The sequence below is a fragment of the Corythoichthys intestinalis genome, chromosome 2, assembly GCF_030265065.1.
Source record: "Corythoichthys intestinalis isolate RoL2023-P3 chromosome 2, ASM3026506v1, whole genome shotgun sequence".
Taxonomy (NCBI): Eukaryota; Metazoa; Chordata; class Actinopteri; order Syngnathiformes; family Syngnathidae; genus Corythoichthys; species Corythoichthys intestinalis.
In genome coordinates this window covers 38,607,465-38,626,410 of record NC_080396.1, presented here as the reverse complement: position 1 = coordinate 38,626,410, position 18,946 = coordinate 38,607,465, and the positions used below count along the sequence as shown (strand labels likewise).

The window sequence follows — 18,946 nt, the reverse complement described above, 5'->3', positions numbered from 1 at the left end:
GTATTTGTGAGGACTCTGGCTGCAGCATTCTGTACCAGCTGCAACTTCCTGATTTTTTATCAAGACCTGTAAATATACCGTTGCAATAGTCCAATCTGCTGAAAATGAATGCATGCATAAGTTTTTCCATGTCTTGTTGAGTCAGAAGCCCCTTAATTCTGGTTATATTTTTTAGGTGGTAATAAGCGGATTTAGTGACGGACTTTAAATGGCTATCAAATTTTAGGTCTGAGTCAATAATTACGCCAAGGTTTCTGACTTGATTTGTAGTTGTAAGTGACATTGTGCTAAGTTGGCTGCTTATCTTTGACCTTTCCTTTTTTGGCCCAAAAATGATCACCTCTGTCTTCTGCACATTTAACTGGAGAAAATTCTGGCACATCCATTCATTGATTTGATGAATGCATTTGCTCAGGGTGACTAAGGGACTATAATCATGTGGGGACACAGAAATGTACAGTTGTGTGTCATCTGCATAGGCGTGATAGGAGATGTCATACTGTTCCATTATCTGAGCTAACGGAAGCATATAGATGTTAAATAAGAGTGGTCCAAGAATTGACCCTTGAGGGACTCCACACGTGAATTTGGTTCGTTCTGACTGATGGTTTCCGATTGACACAAAGAAATCCCTATCATGTAGATAGGATGTGAACCACTGAAGAATAGTGTCAGTAAGCCCTACCCACTGTTCCAATCTGCTGAGTAGTATGTTGTGATCAACCGTGTCAAATGCGGCGCTGAGATCCAATAGTAGCAGAACAGATGATTTGCCTGCATCGGTATTCCGACGAATATCATTTAGGACTTTGATAAGCACAGTCTCGGTGCTGTGTTGTGGTCGAAATCCAGACTGAAATGAGTTAAAAAGATTGTTTTGCATCATATAATTCTGGATCTGTTCGAACACAACCCTTTCGATAATTTTCCCCAGGAATGTCAGATTTGATATTGGCCTGTAATTACTAATGGTTGAGGCATCCAGATTAGTTTTATTTAGGAGAGGTTTTATTACTGCAGTTTTTAAAGTCTGAGGAAACTCTCCTGTTTGGAGAGAAGTATTTATAATCTGAAGTATGTCTGGGGCTATGCAATGAAAAACAGTTTTGAAAAAGTTTGAAGGAAGGATGTCAAGGCAGCATGTTGTGGGCTTTAATTTCGACACAATTTCTGTTAAAGTGGCATAGTCCAAGAGGCTAAACTGTCTAAGATTGACATGGGGGACATTTTGGGAGGCATTTAGTGTAACATTTGTTAATCTGGAGTTGCACACAGTCTGTCTAATCTTTAGTACTTTGTGTGTAAAGAATGCTGCGAAATTATTACAGGACACCTCAGATGCCAATTCCTGAGGTATTGATGCTTGTGGGTTTGTCAGTTTGTCAACAACAGAAAATAGTGTGCGGGTATTGTTAGTGTTTCTACTAATGATCTCTGAAAAATATGACTGTCTAGCATTTTTCAGTTCCTGGTTGTATTTGCGAAGACTGTCTTTGTAGATATCATAAAAAACTAGGAGTTTGTTTTTTCGCCATCTGCGTTCTGCTCGTCTACAAACTTGCTTTTGTTTTATAGCTAGTATGGCATTTCTCCAGGGTGACCTCCTCTTTCTTGACAAAGATTTTGTCTTAATCGGGGCAATAGTGTCAATTACAGTCATCACACTGGAACTGAAACTATTTACAAGTTCTTCCACTGGAGCTATTGTAGGGGTTAATGGTGAGGCATAGGCCTGTGTGAGTAACGCACAAGTGTTATCACTTATGTAACGCTTCCTAATAACCTCTGTTTCCCTTTTCAGAGGATGGACAGGGGTGGTCAATTTAAACATAATGCAGTAATGATCAGATAGAGCAACATCATTCACTGTGACCTCAGAGATGTTAAGACCTTTGGATATTATTAAATCCAGTATGTGCCCTCTGTTATGTGTTGGAACTGTGACATGCTGAGATAAACCAAATGTATCCAAAATATTTAAAAGCTCTATAGCACATCCTTCTTCAGGATTATCAACATGAATGTTAAAGTCACCCACTAGAACAACACAATCAAAGTCCATGCAGACAGAAGACAGCATTTTGGTAAACTCATCAAAAAACATTGTGTTATACTTTGGTGGTCTGTAAAGTGTTACCAAGGCAGCTCTGCAAGGGCTTTTTAGCTGAATGACAATATATTCAAAGGAATCAAACTGACCACATGAAATATTTGTGCATTGGAAACTGTCCCTGATCAGACTGGCAACCCCACCTCCTTTCTTATGGGTTCTTGGCGCACTAAAGAAATTGAAGTTTGTGGGGGTTGCCTCAATCAGAACTGTCGAGCTCTTATCTTTATCTAACCAAGTTTCTGTTAGGAACATCATGTCAAGGTTATGTTTGCTGATAAAATCATTAATTAAGAAAGATTTGCCAGCTAAAGATCTTATATTTAGCAGAGCCAATTGGAGATGCCAGACTGGATTCACTGGTGAGTTTTGGGAATGACATACTATGCTTAACAGGTTGGCAGAGTTGATTGAACGTTTTTTATTTCTCACCAATCTAGCCCTTTTTGTGTTGTTTATCACCACTGGGATTGTTGAGCATACAGACTGTACTCCATAGGGCCCCGGCTTTTGCTGGGACAGAACAGTCTTTGTAATGTTGTCACAGCCTGGACCCGGTGCATATCATATTGGTGTCGCAAACATGGCTTCCTCCATAGAAGGATAATACCGTGTAGTTCCAGAGTTGTAGTGCTTTGGCTTTGCCCCGAGAGAATTCCAGGGGAGGCTGGTTGGTTTGTTGCCATCTTCCCCTGGCACCTGTCGGGTGTGACAGGTACAGGGTGGAAGCGAAGACATGAACTTGAGGAGATCAAGAGACTGGTTAACCTTGCTATTTAGATCCATGGAGTCCACACCAGGTTGACTCATTATTCCATCCAAACTAAGTCGTCGGCGGGGTGGCTTCCGGGACTGTGGGGATTTAGGCCTTGATGAGGCCTTAGCCTGACTGAGTCGGCGGAGTGGTGGCGTCTTGGAGTGTGAGGATTTGGTGCTGGATGGGGCCTTATCCTGGAGTCGGTGGCGTAGTGGCGTCTTGGAGTGTGAGGATTTGTGGCTGGATGGGGCCTTATCCTGGAGTCGGCGGCGTGTTGGCGTCTTGGAGTGTGAGGATTTGAGGCTGGATGGGGCCTCGTCAGCAGAGGATTGCACGGTCAGGTGGTTCTCCTCCTGTTGAGCTGATGGAGCCGCTTCTTGGGTCTCGTCTGAAGGAGGTCGATCACCTGCTACCAGGGTCTCCTCCCGTTGAGGCAGTGGAGCCTCAGCAGAGGGTTGGTCACAGCCTGGCAGTGCTGGCTTAGTCACTTCTCCTTCAGCGATTGTAGGCTCCATTTTTGGAGGAGACGATCCTACGTGCTCACCAGCCTCAATGTTTATCAGATGTTTTGGGACAGCTTGCCTCCTTTCCTCGAGATAAGCAGACTGTCTGTGCCTCAAGAGATAAAACATGCTGCTGCTTAGTAACCGCACTCCTGACTTATTTAGGTGAAGGCCATCATTTTTAAAGAGATGCCTGCGCCCTGAAAATATGTTGAAATTGTCAATGAAGTACATCGATTGTCCAGCGCATGTAGCTTTGAGCCATTTGTTGAGCATCATCACTCTGTTGAAACTTTCATCCCCCAGCCTGGGCACTGGTATGGGTCCACTGAAAAACACCTCAGTATTTAAAGTACTGACTTTGTTTATCAGTTCAGTGAAGTCTTGCTTTAAAAGCTCTGATTTTTGCTTCGCAATATCGAGTGCTCCTGTGTGTATTATCAGAGTAGTGGCTGTTGGATGCTGAGCAGCAATGCTCAGGATACTAGCTGTGATATCAGACACAGTTGCTTTATTAAAACAACATACTTTGGTATTGTTGCTACAAAAGTGTTTTATCCCATTCACACAGAAATTAATACATTTAATTGTGTAAGCAGGATGTATTATTCTTATTATTTAATTACAGGTGTTATAGCTCATTTCAGTTTATTCAAATGGGCTATCATTTATTTTATTATGTGTTTATATTTTACAAATGTGATGTAGTATTCATTTATATTGTATATTTTATGTTGTATAACTTTAGTTCCTATGTGAATATTACTTCCTACTTGTTTTGTTGTGGTAGGAGGGTTTTGTATTGAACACGGGGCCGTGTTGGTTATTAAAGCAGAGAAGACAGCAGTAGATCAACAAAGACAAGTCAATTGTGCCCGGATCTACCACTCAAGAGATCTGATGGGCTCAAAATGTAGGTTACGATTGCATATTAATTTGAAAATCGACCGGATCCACCGTGACTTCCGGCCCGATCCTAGCTACCGGTAGTAGTATTGACGCACGACGGCCGCGTCTCGCGTCAAATAATAAACTCTGCCGTTCTCTTCGCGTGCGTCGCGTTGCGCCGCTTCTGGGACACATCAAACACGCGGCCGCACTGCGACTGGTGTGTATTGGCTGATTGACTCTAACACCCGCGTTTCACTGCATTCTCGCGGCGGCCACGTTGTCGCACCGTTGACGTTTCTGGGTTATACTGTCCTACCGTGTAGGTCCTCAATATAGTAGAGAAGCCTCAATATAGTAGAAAAGACAGAGTAAATATAATCTACACAAATAAACTGTAACCCGATCAACTCACAGCCTCGAAAAGTAAGGGTAATATTACGTCAGAAACTCGTTCGGTACGCGTCCGTTCCGAACCGAGCACCACGTACCGAAACGGTTCAATACTATTACATGTACCATTAGGTTCTAAAAATGTATTGAGAATATTTTTGTTCCAAGAACACCCTCATAATCCAGACCCCATTAGGCATTGTAATGTTGTAATTGTTAAGTAATTGGGAGGCAGAAAAGGGAACGATAACAAAAACTTGGTTTGGGGTTAAACTGCCAGCTAGAACCCAATATGTTTAGGTATTTTAAACGGGCACACTTGGACATTAACCAAACCTCCACCCTCGGTCGGGTAGCAGATGGCATTTAATTACAGGTTGCTGAAATAGTCTCGTTATCCCCGCCTACCCCAACAGCGAAATTAACACATCTTTGCCATTAATCCAAGTAACAGAAAAGCCAGATCATCCAAACCCTCAATGATCACATTAAATGTCTGAATTTGCACTACATATATTATACACACACATACATACTGTATATGTATTAACCAGGGTACTTGTCTAAATATGAATGATGTCCAAAATGTCTTTTGATGACCTATACCAGTGGTCAGCAACCCGCGGCTCTAGAGCCGCATGTGGCTCTTTAGCGCTCCTGTGGCTCCCGGAAGCTTTTTCAAAAATGTTTGAAAATACAAAAAGATGGGGGAGGAAAATGTATTGTTTTAATATGTTTTCTGTAGAACGAACATTCTAATTCATTAATATTGTACTGAAGTTAAACTTGAGGAGGCATCGTACAACAGAGTTGTCACGTAGTGCGTCATTCTCTGTAGGATACACTCCAGGGAAAATAAACATTTAATCATGAAGGCTCGTTATGTATTTGTAGCCAACTTAGTTATTTTGATAGTATGCTAATATAAATACATACAGCATGTGTTGCCAACCCCTGACCTATACATTCAAACTACAGCGATAGAAAGCCTCAAATCATACTTTGTAATTCTCGTCCATTAACCCCATTTTCAAAAACACTTCAAGTAACATACAGTAGAAAAGCTTGTTTACAAGTGTAAGGCTCAGTCCTCTGCTTCCTGGAAATCTGAGTGAAGTTGTGGTCAAAAGATCCAAACATAACAGCTATATGCAAGGCTAGATGTCATAATGAGAATTATATATTTCACAAAACAACCTTTTTTCTGCTGGTCTAATTGTATGCCCAGTGCACTCCTTCCACTTAGTATATATCAAGGCAGGAAAATAATAACAGGTTAATAATTTTTATTTCTAATATTTACTCTGTAAAGCCCTTTGGGATCTTTTTCATAATTTCAGGCTATAAATCTATATGATTTGACTTGCTAAACAGCAGTGGGGGTTGTCTAATTTTGAAAAACTGGAATCCTATCAGTTTTTAATTGCCCAAAAACAAATTTTGAGTGGAGCAATTTATTTCGTATTTTTGTGTTGTTTGTGCGCTGATCACAATATGCATAATGCAGCCATGCACATCATATACACTAAAATTTAAATGTAATTTAAAAGTAATCATTCAAATGACTTCGTGGATCTTCATGTCACAGCTCATGGACCAGTTTGAGAACCACTGATTTAGATTATCTAGTAAAGAATCAGCAGTATCACATTGCTTATACAGCTAATAAAAACTGAGCCCAGCCAGCCCCTTGGGTGAAGGGCATCATCTTCCATCAACCTGTGACACAAAAACCGTTAATCCATTTGACCCTTCCTTGGTGACATCCTCAATTAAATACACACTGCAGGGAACGAAAGTAATACGCCTCAAACACTTACTCAAATATGGCTGCCAAAACGTTATGATCTGGAATCTTTCCAGCTTTCAACAGCTACTGATTAACTTTGTTCACCAAGATTTGACTTGTAATGATCCCCACAGACCCAAGGTGGTCCAATCACAAACATACAGCGAAGTTTGTCAATTAGTGATTGACAAAGTCACATTTATTTAGATATGTTTAAACTAACATTTTTTATTTGACATAAATCGCAAACGTTGTAAAAGAAAAGCGTATAGAAGGGGATAACAAGACAGTCCTATGTATTACAAATATGAATTATTGTCAAAGTTCAGTATGTGTAACAGCACTGAAATTATTATTCACAAGAGATGGAGATATTGGATCAACATTTTGATGGGCATTCACAACCTTACTGAAACCACTACTCAAAAGATATAATTTCACTATTTGTGATACATAACTATACGGATTAGGCAACCAGCCAATGTTCAAATTATCCCAAACTCAACACTTTAGTACAGAAAGGGGCTACTTTTGGCATTTCTCTGTTGGGGATCAATATTTTTCTAGATGACGCTCCATCTTTGAGTGGATCTCGGTAAACAATCATCTGTGGAGTGTAAAATGATCCCAGGTCTAAAAGTCCTAATTTGAATAATCACAAAATTGTATATCCCAAAATACAGTATACAGTACCTTCTTATGGAGGATTTTGGTCATGATAACGCTGAAGTTGTTCAGCTCCATCTTGTAACCTGCATAAAAATGTAATGCAATGCAATGCCCAAAGGATGCTTTTTTTCCTTGCCTAATCTTTGTCCACTCAATGATAATTATAAATAAAACTATGTCCTTATCTTTTATAATCAAACTGTGCAGTCATAATCACTACAACAACCACTTTATGCCACAGTAACAAATGTGCAGTCAGGTTGTTATAAGGCAAAAAAAAAAAAAGATATAAAGGAAACCTGACCCAAACACCATTCCAATTTAATAATTGGACTCGGTGCCTTTAAGATTCCACATCTCACAGTACAGTAAATAGTTATGTGAAACCCTTGAGTGCATAATATATCTTTACAGCTGCAATGCTGCATTAAAAATAGTCGGCCGAAAAGATTGCAAAGCTTTTCATGAGGTGTTAGCAAAGGTATTGCCCTTTTAAACCTCATCAAAGGATTCAGAAAATTCAAGTCATGCCTTCCAGGTCTGAACAAACGTAAATAAAATAGGCTTTTGACTCCATTTGACCCCAATTACTGAGGAACCGCAACAGAAAAAAAAGCAAGCAGAGCAATTATTTCCAAAGTGTGTTATTCATAGAGCCTCTGCTGCAATTTACTCATATATTACAGTGTATCACAAAAGTGAATACACCCCTCGCATTTCTGCAGGTATTTAAGTATATCTTTTCATGGGACAACACTGACAAAATGAGACTTTGATACAATGAAAAGTAGTCTGTGTGCAGCTTATATAATAGAGTTAATTTATTTTCCCCTCAAAATAACTCAAAATATAGCCATTAATATCCAAACACCTGGCAACAAAAGTGAGTACACCCACCTGGGGTGAGAGCCATGAACACCAATTTGATGTAGAGTGCGGCGTATGGTCTGAGCACTAACAGGCTGACCCCCCACCTCTTCAATCTCTGCAGCAATGCTGACAGCACTCCTGTAACGAGTCACATGACCTTTTGGAGGGAAAATGACAAGCAGTACTCAATTTGGACATTTAGGGATTACGTAGTTTCTAAGGGGTGTACTCACTTTTGTTGCCAGGAGTTTAGATATTAATGGCTATATTTTGAGTTATTTTGAGGGGGAAATGAATTAACTATTATATAAGATGCACACAGACTACTTTTCATTGTGTCAAAGTGTCATTTTGTCAGTGTTGTCCCATGAAAAGATATACTTAAATATCTGCAGAAATGCGAGGGGTGTACTCAATTTTGTGATAAACCGTATATAATAAATTACTAAAAATGCGTATTGGTGGTCCACAATCATTTTTGTAAAGTGCTGCATAATGATCGTGTTCCATGTGTGGGCAAAGCATGGCATTGAATAATGGGTAAAGATATTGTTTTTTCCCCCAGGAATCCGCAATCGTGGAATTTACCATAGATTAACATCTTCCATGGAAGTCAAAATGGTCCGCGGAATACAGGGCGAGGAGCAGAATATTACATTTTCCCTGTAGTTTTCATTAAAGGAGCCGGATGTCTCTTAAATAGCACCCGCCACACACAGAAAAGAAACTACATTCAATTGACTGAATGTTTACAATTTTACATGCGGTCAGCGGTAATGTTTAGAAAAGTATACTATTTATAATTACCTCATTTATCGGACTATAAATTCCTACTTATACTTTCCGACTTCATATTTTCCCCGTTTGAAAAAATAATTGACGTTTTCATTTCATTCCGCAGCCCGGCACATGGTGACGTTGTCGGGTGCATTCCAGGTATAACCACCAAGGCGAATGTTCCATTACAACACTCCCCTCGATCCAAGAAACTGAAGGCTGACCATCAGCGTGCCTTGGACTTAGTTCGGCTGCACGGGGAACCGGCGGAATTGAGGTCCCTTCTGGGTGACCGTAACCCTACTAATTCTGTGGCTACGCCTGGGCTGTCTACGCCTCACATGCTTGCACTGCTTGAGCCTTGGACACCCGGGTGGTCTCCACTCCACCCACAGGTACAGGCTCCAGTCTCAACATCGGCTTAGTTTCGACCTATCTGGCCATTGCATTAATTTGCTTTCCAACTAGGTAATTTTTTTATTGCTGAGGGAAAAACAACAATCAAGAATTGCTCTCTGCAGAATTTACGTTTTTTCACTGCAGATTCCTGGGGGGGGGGGGGGTTCATTGGGTTATTATTATTGTTATTGTTCACTATAGCTAAAATGCAAATAAATCTCCAGTTTTTCTTTTAACTGAATACAATCACTTTTTTTTTTTTTTTTTTAATAAACTTGGGAGATACATGTTTTTTTTCTACGATAGGGACAAGATTCACATTGGACATCAATTACTTAAATTGTTCAGATGAGGTAATTTTTCCTTTCCTTCACTTTGCCAATTTTGTCCTTTCCGCACACAAATGTGTAGTGGCAGCACATAGATGGCCAGGGGTGTCCAAACTAGAGGCTCCAGGGCCAATTAAGGTCCGCTGCCCATACATATCATATCAGAACACCTATTTGCAGACTTCAAAAACAAAACAGAGATAATTAAAAAATAGATAAATAAAAAATAAAAGACATGCCCAGAAAAGGGGCATGTTATGCACGTTCCATTTTGTTGTTTTTCGAAACCTCAAAATAAAAATGACATTTAAAAAATCAGATTTCTTTCTTGCATTTCTATAATTGCATAAAAGCAATGAAACAAGTCATTAATATAGTAATGAAGTTAAACTTGAGGTGGCATCATACAACATAGTAGTCACATGGTGCATTGGATGCACTGCAGGGAAAATAAACATTATCTCATGAAGGCTCATTATGCACTTTTAGCCGACTTAAGTCATTTTGATAGTAGGCTAATATACTGTAGCCAATACAGATACATACAGTATGGGTTGCCTTAATTATTAGGCTTATTTAAGGCTTTTGATTTTTTGCGATTCCAGACATATTTGGGGGGGTTTTTGGTCCAATATGGCTCTTTCAACATTTTGGGTTGCCGACCCCTGTCCTAGTCAAAATGGTTTGGACATCTATCGCCGTCAATGGCAGCCAATGAGTTAAGACTTACATTTTAACAACGCTATTTTTAACATGATTCCAATCCTCTAACAAATGAATGAAGAAGGATTTCAAGTTGCCCCTTGACAGTTTTGATTTTTCTGAAAACAGCCGACGTAGGAAAAGGTTTGGACACCCCTGCCTTAGGTCAAAAGAAGAGGTAATGGTCACAATGCCACCTGATGCTTTGGCATGAAATGCAGTTTGCAGCTGTATTAATACTTTTTTTCCCCTTCTTTTTGTCATTGATTTTGCACTTAGCGTGTAACAATGCTTTTGATTTAGCCCCATTCCAGAATAAAGAGCTTAATACTATTTAGAACCGCTTTACAGTGCACTGCTACTTTTACAATCATTGTTCATGTAAACATGTAAAAGTAATTTTAAAAGAAAGTAATATTTTCACCCCAAACCATCTCAATAAAATTTCCCCAACCCTGAGATAACCCTGATATTGGAGTTCATCAACACCACACACTGTCAGGAATGGACACTCAGCTTTGCTCTAGCCTGATCCATGCTGGATATTTTTCTCATAGTTCTTCTGGCAGACGCTGACACAGCGAGTGAAGTAGTTGGGCTCAGAAATGGCCTTGAGAAGGTCAGTCTGGATCAAAGCGATGTCATAAAGCTCTGAGATGCAGGCTGTGCGAGTGTCTGAGCCTTCTGGGTCTATGAAAACCTGCACCACACACATATAGATATTAGAGATCAAATTAAAGATCACACAAATTTAAAAAAAGATCAACTAAACATTACTAGTTGAAAATCAGGAGTTTTGTTGAACAGATTGACAATAATGACTTCAGATTTTTTTTTATTCAATAGTAATGAATTTTGATTCATGTCGGCTTTGGCTAACCAATGACGTCATTAGGGCCAGGAGGGTAGAGACTTCATGATTATGGTACAAAACAATCCTCCCAAATACATGAATACGTCATGAAGCAATGATGTCGCCATGTAGACCAAACGCCAAGCTTTAAATTGGGTGAAAATTAATGTTTTTTTAATTGAAAGGACTGGGCTTTGATCTGTTTTGAAGCCAACCTCCAGTATCAATCTCAGGTAGTGCAGGTTTTAAAAACACTTCCGGAGATTCATTTTCCAACACTGAAGGTTGTCCTTTGGTCACAAGTTTAACCAACTTCTACCAAATTGCGGTAACTTCTTCACTGGCCTATAGCTTGGAGGAGATTACTTTTGTAACAAAACAAAATTCAGAAGCAAACAGTTGAGATTTTTGTTATGATGTTTTGGGCTCATTTGCAAAGAAACACACTCAGTGAAACTCATCAGTAGGGCAAATAAACAGAAGTAACTGCTGGCAACTGCATGTACAGCACAGCATGAGGGCCTTGAAGCTCCTAATGAATGGAGCTTCTATAAATGTTATCACGTACACCTCATCTAGAAGAGAGTCAGCAGTTTCCTTCAAGTAGAGCTGACCTGGTAAGTTACGGTACTTGAAATGGTTTCATAATGTTGTTCTCACTTCATTTAACATGGCTTTTCAAAAAATAAACACCTTAGATAAAACATGAATGAGATAGGAAGGCAGAACACTGCCTCTTTCTCATTATGCATACTATGAAGTATGACAAATGAAATGGAACATGATTTTTAAAAAATAATAATAATAATTAAAAATAAATAAATAAATAAAAAGCTGTGCCAATGGTCATAGTAGCACTACCTTGGGATGCACTACTGTATCCTTATCGTTCTGTCGTATGTTGTCATCTATGAAAATATGATGAACATGCTGGTCAAAGGGGTCCACCCACAGAGGCTTCCCACCTTGGATGGAGAAATTCTTCATCATCCACCTGAATGAAGGAGGGGTTGGATATGGAAAAGGGTACATTCAAGGGGCAATCTACTCAAACGAACATTGGAAATTAGGTATACCATTGATAATCATCCTGGAAGCCTCCCACCCCATTTGCGCTGCTAAAGAATTGGTACAGGCCTCTCTCTCCATCGCGGGTTGACAGCCTCTCTGCACCTCTGGTCAGAAGAACTCCTTTCTGGTTGCAGCGAATCTTGCCAGGTGTGTTATTCACACTCAACTGAGTAGAAGAGAAATATTATCAGAACATTACACAATAAACTTTAGCTAATACGTTGAATTATCTTTCTTGTAATAATGGGGCCACAGTTGAACTCAAGAATCAAAATGTCTTATCTTCACAAGTCAGTCAATAAAGATGTTATTTTGAATGGTCAAAACCTTACCATTATTTCTATCACATCCTATTTATATGAAACATTCATAAAGCAAGAAGAGCAAGACAGCATTGCTGAAGCAATCGAAATGCATTGGGGGGAAGACAGTGAAAGGAGGAGTGACAAAGCGGAACGGCGCAGACGAACTGTTGTCAGACAGGAACTTTTAATAACAAGTGTGTTTGTTTGTTTCTTGCAAGTTCAATAAAGCGAATGAAAGCATTGCACAAGAATTTTATTTTTGTATATTTTGTGAGCGAGGACGAAGGAGGATGTGAAAAAAAGTGCGGTAGCAACTGAGCTTGTGGCAGATAGCAACTTTTATTAACGTGTTTGTTCGATTGTCAAACATTCAATAAAGCAAATGAAAGAGCATTGCCGAAGAACTATATTTTTGTCACCAGGGAGAGCATATGGGGATAAATGGTTTGCAAGCAATGTGGGTGTTCCTATAAACCGTCAAGCTTGTTGTTTAATATCGCGCGCTGATCTTATGTGAACTATCAATAATATCGCACGCGCTAAGCAGCTGGATGCAGTCGTTACATTCGCACCCTGTGGCTGATGACACATGCACATGCACATGCCTCATGGATAAAAGACACATCTTATCTGTGAGGGATGCTATGCAACTCTAGCTTGAGGGTTTTATTTAAGGTATGCAGTTTTATTCAAGTGGACTGAGGCAAAGTATCAAAATAAAAGTCATTATTTGATTAAAAATACACACACATATACAGTATATATACACTCTATAATAATATAGTAATAGCATATATGCTATTTTATACATTTCTTAGGCAATTCCAAGTTCCCGTATATAAATCTTAATTTAATGAATCTTTGAAGTACAGTATATCAAAATTTTCACAATCATCCCAACAATTCCCAGTGATACTGACATTGTATCGTGAGTGGAAAAACCTTTATTAAGATCATCTGGGTATTTAATCTGGAAAGGAAAAAAAAAAAAGGAAAAAAGCGCAATTCCACACACGGTAGGTGACAGCATTTTCAAAAGCCAAATCGCACCACTCCACAATCGCCTTCACGCTCACTTTGCTTAATTTAGTACGAAGTTGTCATAAGGACAACATTTTTATTTACAATCATTTTTCATGGCAGATAAATGCAGCCTTTCAAAAAACATTTGCAGTGCAGTCTTCTACACTCCAGCCTTCTCTTTGGAGGATAAATAGCACCTGACAAGTGATTATTATTAGACTTTGCACGGGGAATTACATACCCTGACAGCTCAGAAAAACGACCCATTAGTTCTCAACTGCAGCAATTAATTTTTTGAAAAGTAAAGGGTTTTGACAACCTCTATAATCTAAGGACTAAATGTGAAAAGAGATTGTCTTCGGAAGCAATCAATGCAGCCCCAACTGACGTAACTAAGAGTTTTGTCATTGTCGATGCTGGAAAGACTTTGTGTGTCTCATGTACAGGTTACAGCCAGGTAACCTCATCTACTCAAGTGTGTTTATAGCACAGTGTCACTTCTCCCAAACAAAAAAAAAGGGAATGTGTTAAAAAGTTTATTTTCAATACAATCACAGGACTGCAGTCACTGATTGTGTAATAATAATTATTATCAATTCATTTTATTTCGAAGTGCCTTTTAAAACATCGACGGACACTGTACAAGAAATACAAATGGAAATGAACAGGTAAAGCGCTCATCAAAATAACAAGAAACTAAGACGTCATAGAATAAAAAACTGGATAAGACAATTTGAACAGATGTGTTTTGAATTTGGATTCAAAGAGTGGAAAAGAACCTTTTTTTGATGTCAGGGGGTAAGGAGTTCCAGAGCTGGGAGGCAGAGTGGCTAAAAGCTAAATTGTGTTGATTAGTTTCAATGAGATCGCAGGCCGGAGCAATAGGTGGATTTCTCTGCATTAATTTTGTCTTTGTGAAGAAAGAGATTGTGTTTTCAAGCACTTTATTGCATGACACACAAATGTAACAGAGGTAAGAAAGGTTTCCCAGAACACTGGTGGGTTTTCAAAAGGAGCAGGCTGAAGCTGTAAACGACCACTCCCAGAAGATTTCCCATCGGCATCAGGGAATAAGTGTCCAAGTTGTGACTCAGGAAAGTGATTTGTTTTCAGATAAATGTCAGATTTTTTAGAATTCAAGCGCATTTGATTGAAACCCCACACCTGTGTCTTTTGTTGTTAAAATCAGTAAAAGTAGACAATGTTTAGGTGGAATACCTTCAGATCAGGAAGATCAGGAAAGAGAGGATGAGCTCCCTGGGTCAGTGCTTTGGATACAGCACTCAGCACACGAGGTAGGTCGCATCCAAATGTACGAAAGTGGATGGCAAACTCTGTCCCTTGCAATGTCAGGTCTTTGAGCAGTTGGAAAAAGGAGGGAAGGATCCAGTGGTAAAGTCGCCCATCCTCCGCCTTTATTGTCAGTTCTCGGTCTCCCTGAAGGGAGTTCAGTCGGATCACCACACATCATAGTTTAAATAAGTTTTTGGTTCGAAAAACTAGGAATGTATGTATGTTTGAGGTCTGTAAATAAAGTGGGTAAACTGGCAAGACCTAGCTCAGGGGTGTCCAAATTTTCAGCAAAATTAATTATCTTCCATGCCACTCATTCTCACATGGGTTGCTGGAGCCTATCCCAGTAACTATCGGCAGTAAGCAGGCTACATCCTGAGTTGGATTTCAAAATATATATATTTACAATACCGAAAAAAACTTTGCTAAACAAAAAGAATATGTCCAGTGACAGCAAAGAGGTTAAGAAAATCACAACAAAGGTCAACTCAGTTTATCACATCGGATTATTTTTGTATTTATGTAAAACAAAAAAACTGAAATTCTAGTTTGCTACATTGATTTTAACATGTCAGGTTTTGGGAGGGGCACTTTTAAGTGACTAGCTCCATCTAGTGTTGAAGTTCAGAAGCGCAACAGAAAGTAGGCTGAATTTAAGCTTCCTGTGCACGCCGTATTCAAAATGTTCATAATTGCTGAACATTGTTCATAAATACTGGGCAGCGTGCTGCAATTGGCCTGTAGTTTGGACACCCATGACCGAGCTTCACCATACGTGTCAACAATTGTTAGCAAAGTTTTACAATAGTTGGTTATTTTGTAGAGCAATTTTGCCAAATAAGAGCATTTTGAGTAAAATACCCAGATAGCAGACAGACGTTGAAATGATGTTGAATCAACATTCCACTGTCAATCTTATATCAGTGAATCAACGCTGACACCTGACATTGATTTGTCATTACTTTTGCACCCTCGATCAATGTTGTTCCAATGTTGAAATCCTTACATAACCTAAATGTCATTTCAATTATTAATAATATTGCAAAAACGCTGAATCAATGTTATGATTTCTCTCATTTTCAACCATGATGCTATTAATGCTTTTAAAGATGCCCAAATTTAAAGGTCCTGCTTTATTTACAGACAGAATAAACAGCTACGCTGACTAATAATGTATTATACATGAACGATTAAAAAAAAAAAAAAAAACGTTATTTCCAACTTCAGCCTCCTCCTCAGTCTGATGAACTTCGCTGCAAACTTTGCCACCAACATGGTCTGGGGCATAGTGTAGCTACTTCAGCACATCAGTAGCAAATGCATGTCGTGACGTGTCCATCCCTTTCTGCCTCTTCAGTGAATCTGAAAAATACAAACAAAACAGCATTCATGTTAATTTATATCAAGGAATTCAAGCGGGTATCATGGGTTAGTTTAAAAACTTACTTCAGTATTTTGTGGTGAAGCGAGTTTCTCGACCAATCTCAAACCAAATTAGGGCTACATATGGGTACAGAGCTAGCTAGTTAGCTAAATAAGATTGAAAAATGACCACAATGTCCTGGTGTTCAATAAATTAATTTAGACAAGGCTCTATTGTGTCATATCTAGCGATTTTAGTGCTTTAATTGGAAAAAGAATTACGTTTGCCTGAACTTTCTACTTAGCTAACATCCAGGCTAAGTAGGTTTTCGCTCGTCACAGCAAATGCACCGTTTCTTACAATTCTGTCAACTTTGTCACATTGTGTAAGGCAAACTGTTTTTTATACAACTCAGATGACAAACGCGGTTTATTCTACCGTAAGATTGCTGATAAAGGCTCTGAAGAAAAGCAACAGGCTTACCTTTAAATATGGCTATCCCTAAATGAGGCGTTTCCAGTGGAGTTGGTTTGAAGTGATACACTGTCTTCCCGCTCAACCACAAACACAACTATATTTTTACCATGACTCCCGCTCATTCGTAATTCGATGACTTTTCAATATTTCCCGGTCAATCAAAAGTCAACCATTCTTCGACATTATTTCATCAACTATGAAACAATGTTAACCCAACTATCACCTGACACACCACAGAACAATGTTGTTTCAGCATAACAGTCAGGTGTCATGGAGATTTGCAATGTTGATTCTGTAATATTCTGATACAGTATTTTCTGAGGCACCCTGAAGTGCACGCAACGTCAGTGTTGTTTGCTCCCATGATGTGGGAGTGAGTTCGAGTTACGGCCTGCCGAGAGACAAGTTGTGTTAATGTTGAAGCTCCATGTGCTAATAAAGAAACAAAGTGCCAGCATGTCCTGTGTTGTATACCTTTGTTGACCAAAAAGCACAAAACAAGACAGATTCAACATTGTTTATTGTCAAAAATTTCAATGTCAACCACACTGATGAATCTGATGGAAAATCAACATTTATTCAATGTCGGTCTGCTCTCTGGGTAATTTTCTACTAATTTTATAATCAATTAATTTGATAAAATACTTTGTCTTTTTTTTTTTTTTCTACTTTTGCCATTTTTGGAAATTTCCCATTCTGCCTTCATGAGAGTCTTACCTTCACACCCTCAGGCCAGCGCAGCTGCTGAAGATGTTCCTCCAGGATCCCACGAAAGCGTCTACCTGCAGTGGAGGTAAAGCAAGGAGTGGCTCCAAATTGAGAATAGTAGCTGATGGCATTATCACATGGTGGGTGCAAAGAAGGGGAGTCACTCAACCATTCCCACTTTCCTGTAAATAGAAAATGACGTTTTAGAGGTGTGGACTGTCTGGACCGCACAAGTCTTGAGGATTCTAGAATAGCTTGCCCAACTTTCGACAGTCACGCACACATCTTCTTTTGCCTTATTTATACAGATAACAAATGAAGTTGACATAAACCTTGCCCTAAGCGGTCCATTCAAGCTCCATTTGTATTGTCCTCTCCGCGTCACCTGATTCAGCACAAATGAAGCTCAAGCGGTTTTTCGTTTGTAAAGCCTGGAGAAAAATGTTTCACCTTTCCTCATTTGGCCCCAAGTGACAGTGGTCAGAAAATAATCCAGGGCTGCCACTGTTCCTTGGCACCTCACGGCGTCTGACACTAGAATGGTGTTGTTCAGGTCGACATGCAGAACTATTTTTTTACTACTCTTGATTTGGGGAGGACACGCCGGTAGAATATCGTTTGGACCGTGGGCAGGTTTAGAGTCATCCCGGTAATTTTCTTCGTCAGTGTCTTCTGTTTGATGGCTGTTGTTCTGAATGATGTCGGCCATAAGTAATGGAGGTTTGTTTGACGACGCTACCACACCTGAACCTGCCTTTAACTACGCCGTCTCGACAACTTCCTCATTACGGTCTGTTGTCAAATTCTACTTCTTCGCCGGGTTAGGATCATTACGCTCAACTTGAGCGCCATCCTTTGGTGATATACAGTGTATAACAATACAAAATACATTCAGACATTACAACTCAAAATCAAGTAGTTAACATGATACAAAATATATGAATGTCAGTTGCATTATTACCTTATCATATTGGGACTTAGACAAAAAATAAATATATGGCGGACAACACAGACAAGACTGAAAAAGCAGTTTCTGCTCTTGCACTCCTCTTTAAAATAAGCTGCTTTATTTAAAGCAAAATGAGCTGTTGTATTTGATAGAACAATATGTCTATATCAGGGGTGGGCAAATAGTAGCAGATAGTATAACCAATGAGGTTTCAGCAGAAATAAGAAGCACCTGACTGCAATCGACTGATTGCACTTGTAAAACAGCAGATTGGTGAAAATGTGTCCTTTTAGTGGGTTGCAACAAAAACCCGCACCCACTGCGGCCCTTTGTGGAATAGTTTTCCCACCCCTGGTCTATATGCTGCCATAGCATATTCATGGCGCATTGAGCCCCCGAACTATTTTTAATTCATCCATTTTACCCCGGAAACCCCCGTTTACAGACGTCACGCAACCGCTTTTGTTTCAACCTAGCCATAAAAAGAAGTTAAGTAATCGTATTTGTTATGCGAAATGTGTCATTTTTAGCTTAGAATCATTAATTGATGCCTAATATTTAGGTTTAAAAAAAAAAAAAAAAACGACTTCAAAAAATTATTCACTCGCATATTTTAAACTTTTAAACAAAGTACGTCACAATGAAAAAAATGGTGCCTGTAAAAAAGTCACGGATATCTACCTTATAACTATCGCTTAATTGTTTTTTTTTTTTGTTA

The 18,946-nt window shown here is 39.2% G+C and overlaps 1 protein-coding gene across 3 annotated transcripts; it reads right to left on the bottom strand.

The window, feature by feature from the left end:
- Positions 1–8,320: 8,320 nt before the first annotated feature.
- On the bottom strand, positions 8,321–18,068 carry si:dkey-32e6.3 (uncharacterized). Of its 3 annotated transcripts, none has more exons than XM_057855905.1 (6): positions 17,612–17,753; positions 17,289–17,461; positions 14,657–14,875; positions 12,116–12,276; positions 11,901–12,033; positions 8,321–10,886 (listed from the first exon to the last, which is right to left on the bottom strand). In XM_057855905.1, the coding sequence occupies exons 1-6, from the start codon at positions 17,628–17,630 to the stop codon at positions 10,710–10,712; spliced, it is 882 nt and encodes a 293-aa protein (XP_057711888.1). In that variant the 5' UTR covers positions 17,631–17,753; the 3' UTR covers positions 8,321–10,709. The 3 variants fall into 3 exon arrangements, with proteins under 3 accessions (XP_057711888.1, XP_057711878.1, XP_057711870.1); XM_057855887.1 differs by having other exon boundaries at positions 8,323–10,886; positions 17,730–18,068; XM_057855895.1 differs by lacking the exon at positions 14,657–14,875 and having other exon boundaries at positions 8,322–10,886; positions 17,730–18,068.
- Between the last annotated feature and the right edge of the window lie 878 nt (positions 18,069–18,946).

Bases quoted from the DNA above. Each gene is read 5' to 3' on its own strand.
- si:dkey-32e6.3 (XM_057855887.1), bottom strand. From the start codon at position 17,988: ATGGCCGACATCATTCAGAACAACAGCCATCAAACAGAAGACACTGAC. The intron at 14,876-17,288 runs GTAAGACTCTCA...AACTCCCTTCAG, and splicing joins GCTGGCCTGAGGGTGTGAAG to GGAGACCGAGAACTGACAAT. The intron at 12,277-14,656 runs GTATTCCACCTA...TCTTCTACTCAG, and splicing joins CTGATCTTCCTGATCTGAAG to TTGAGTGTGAATAACACACC.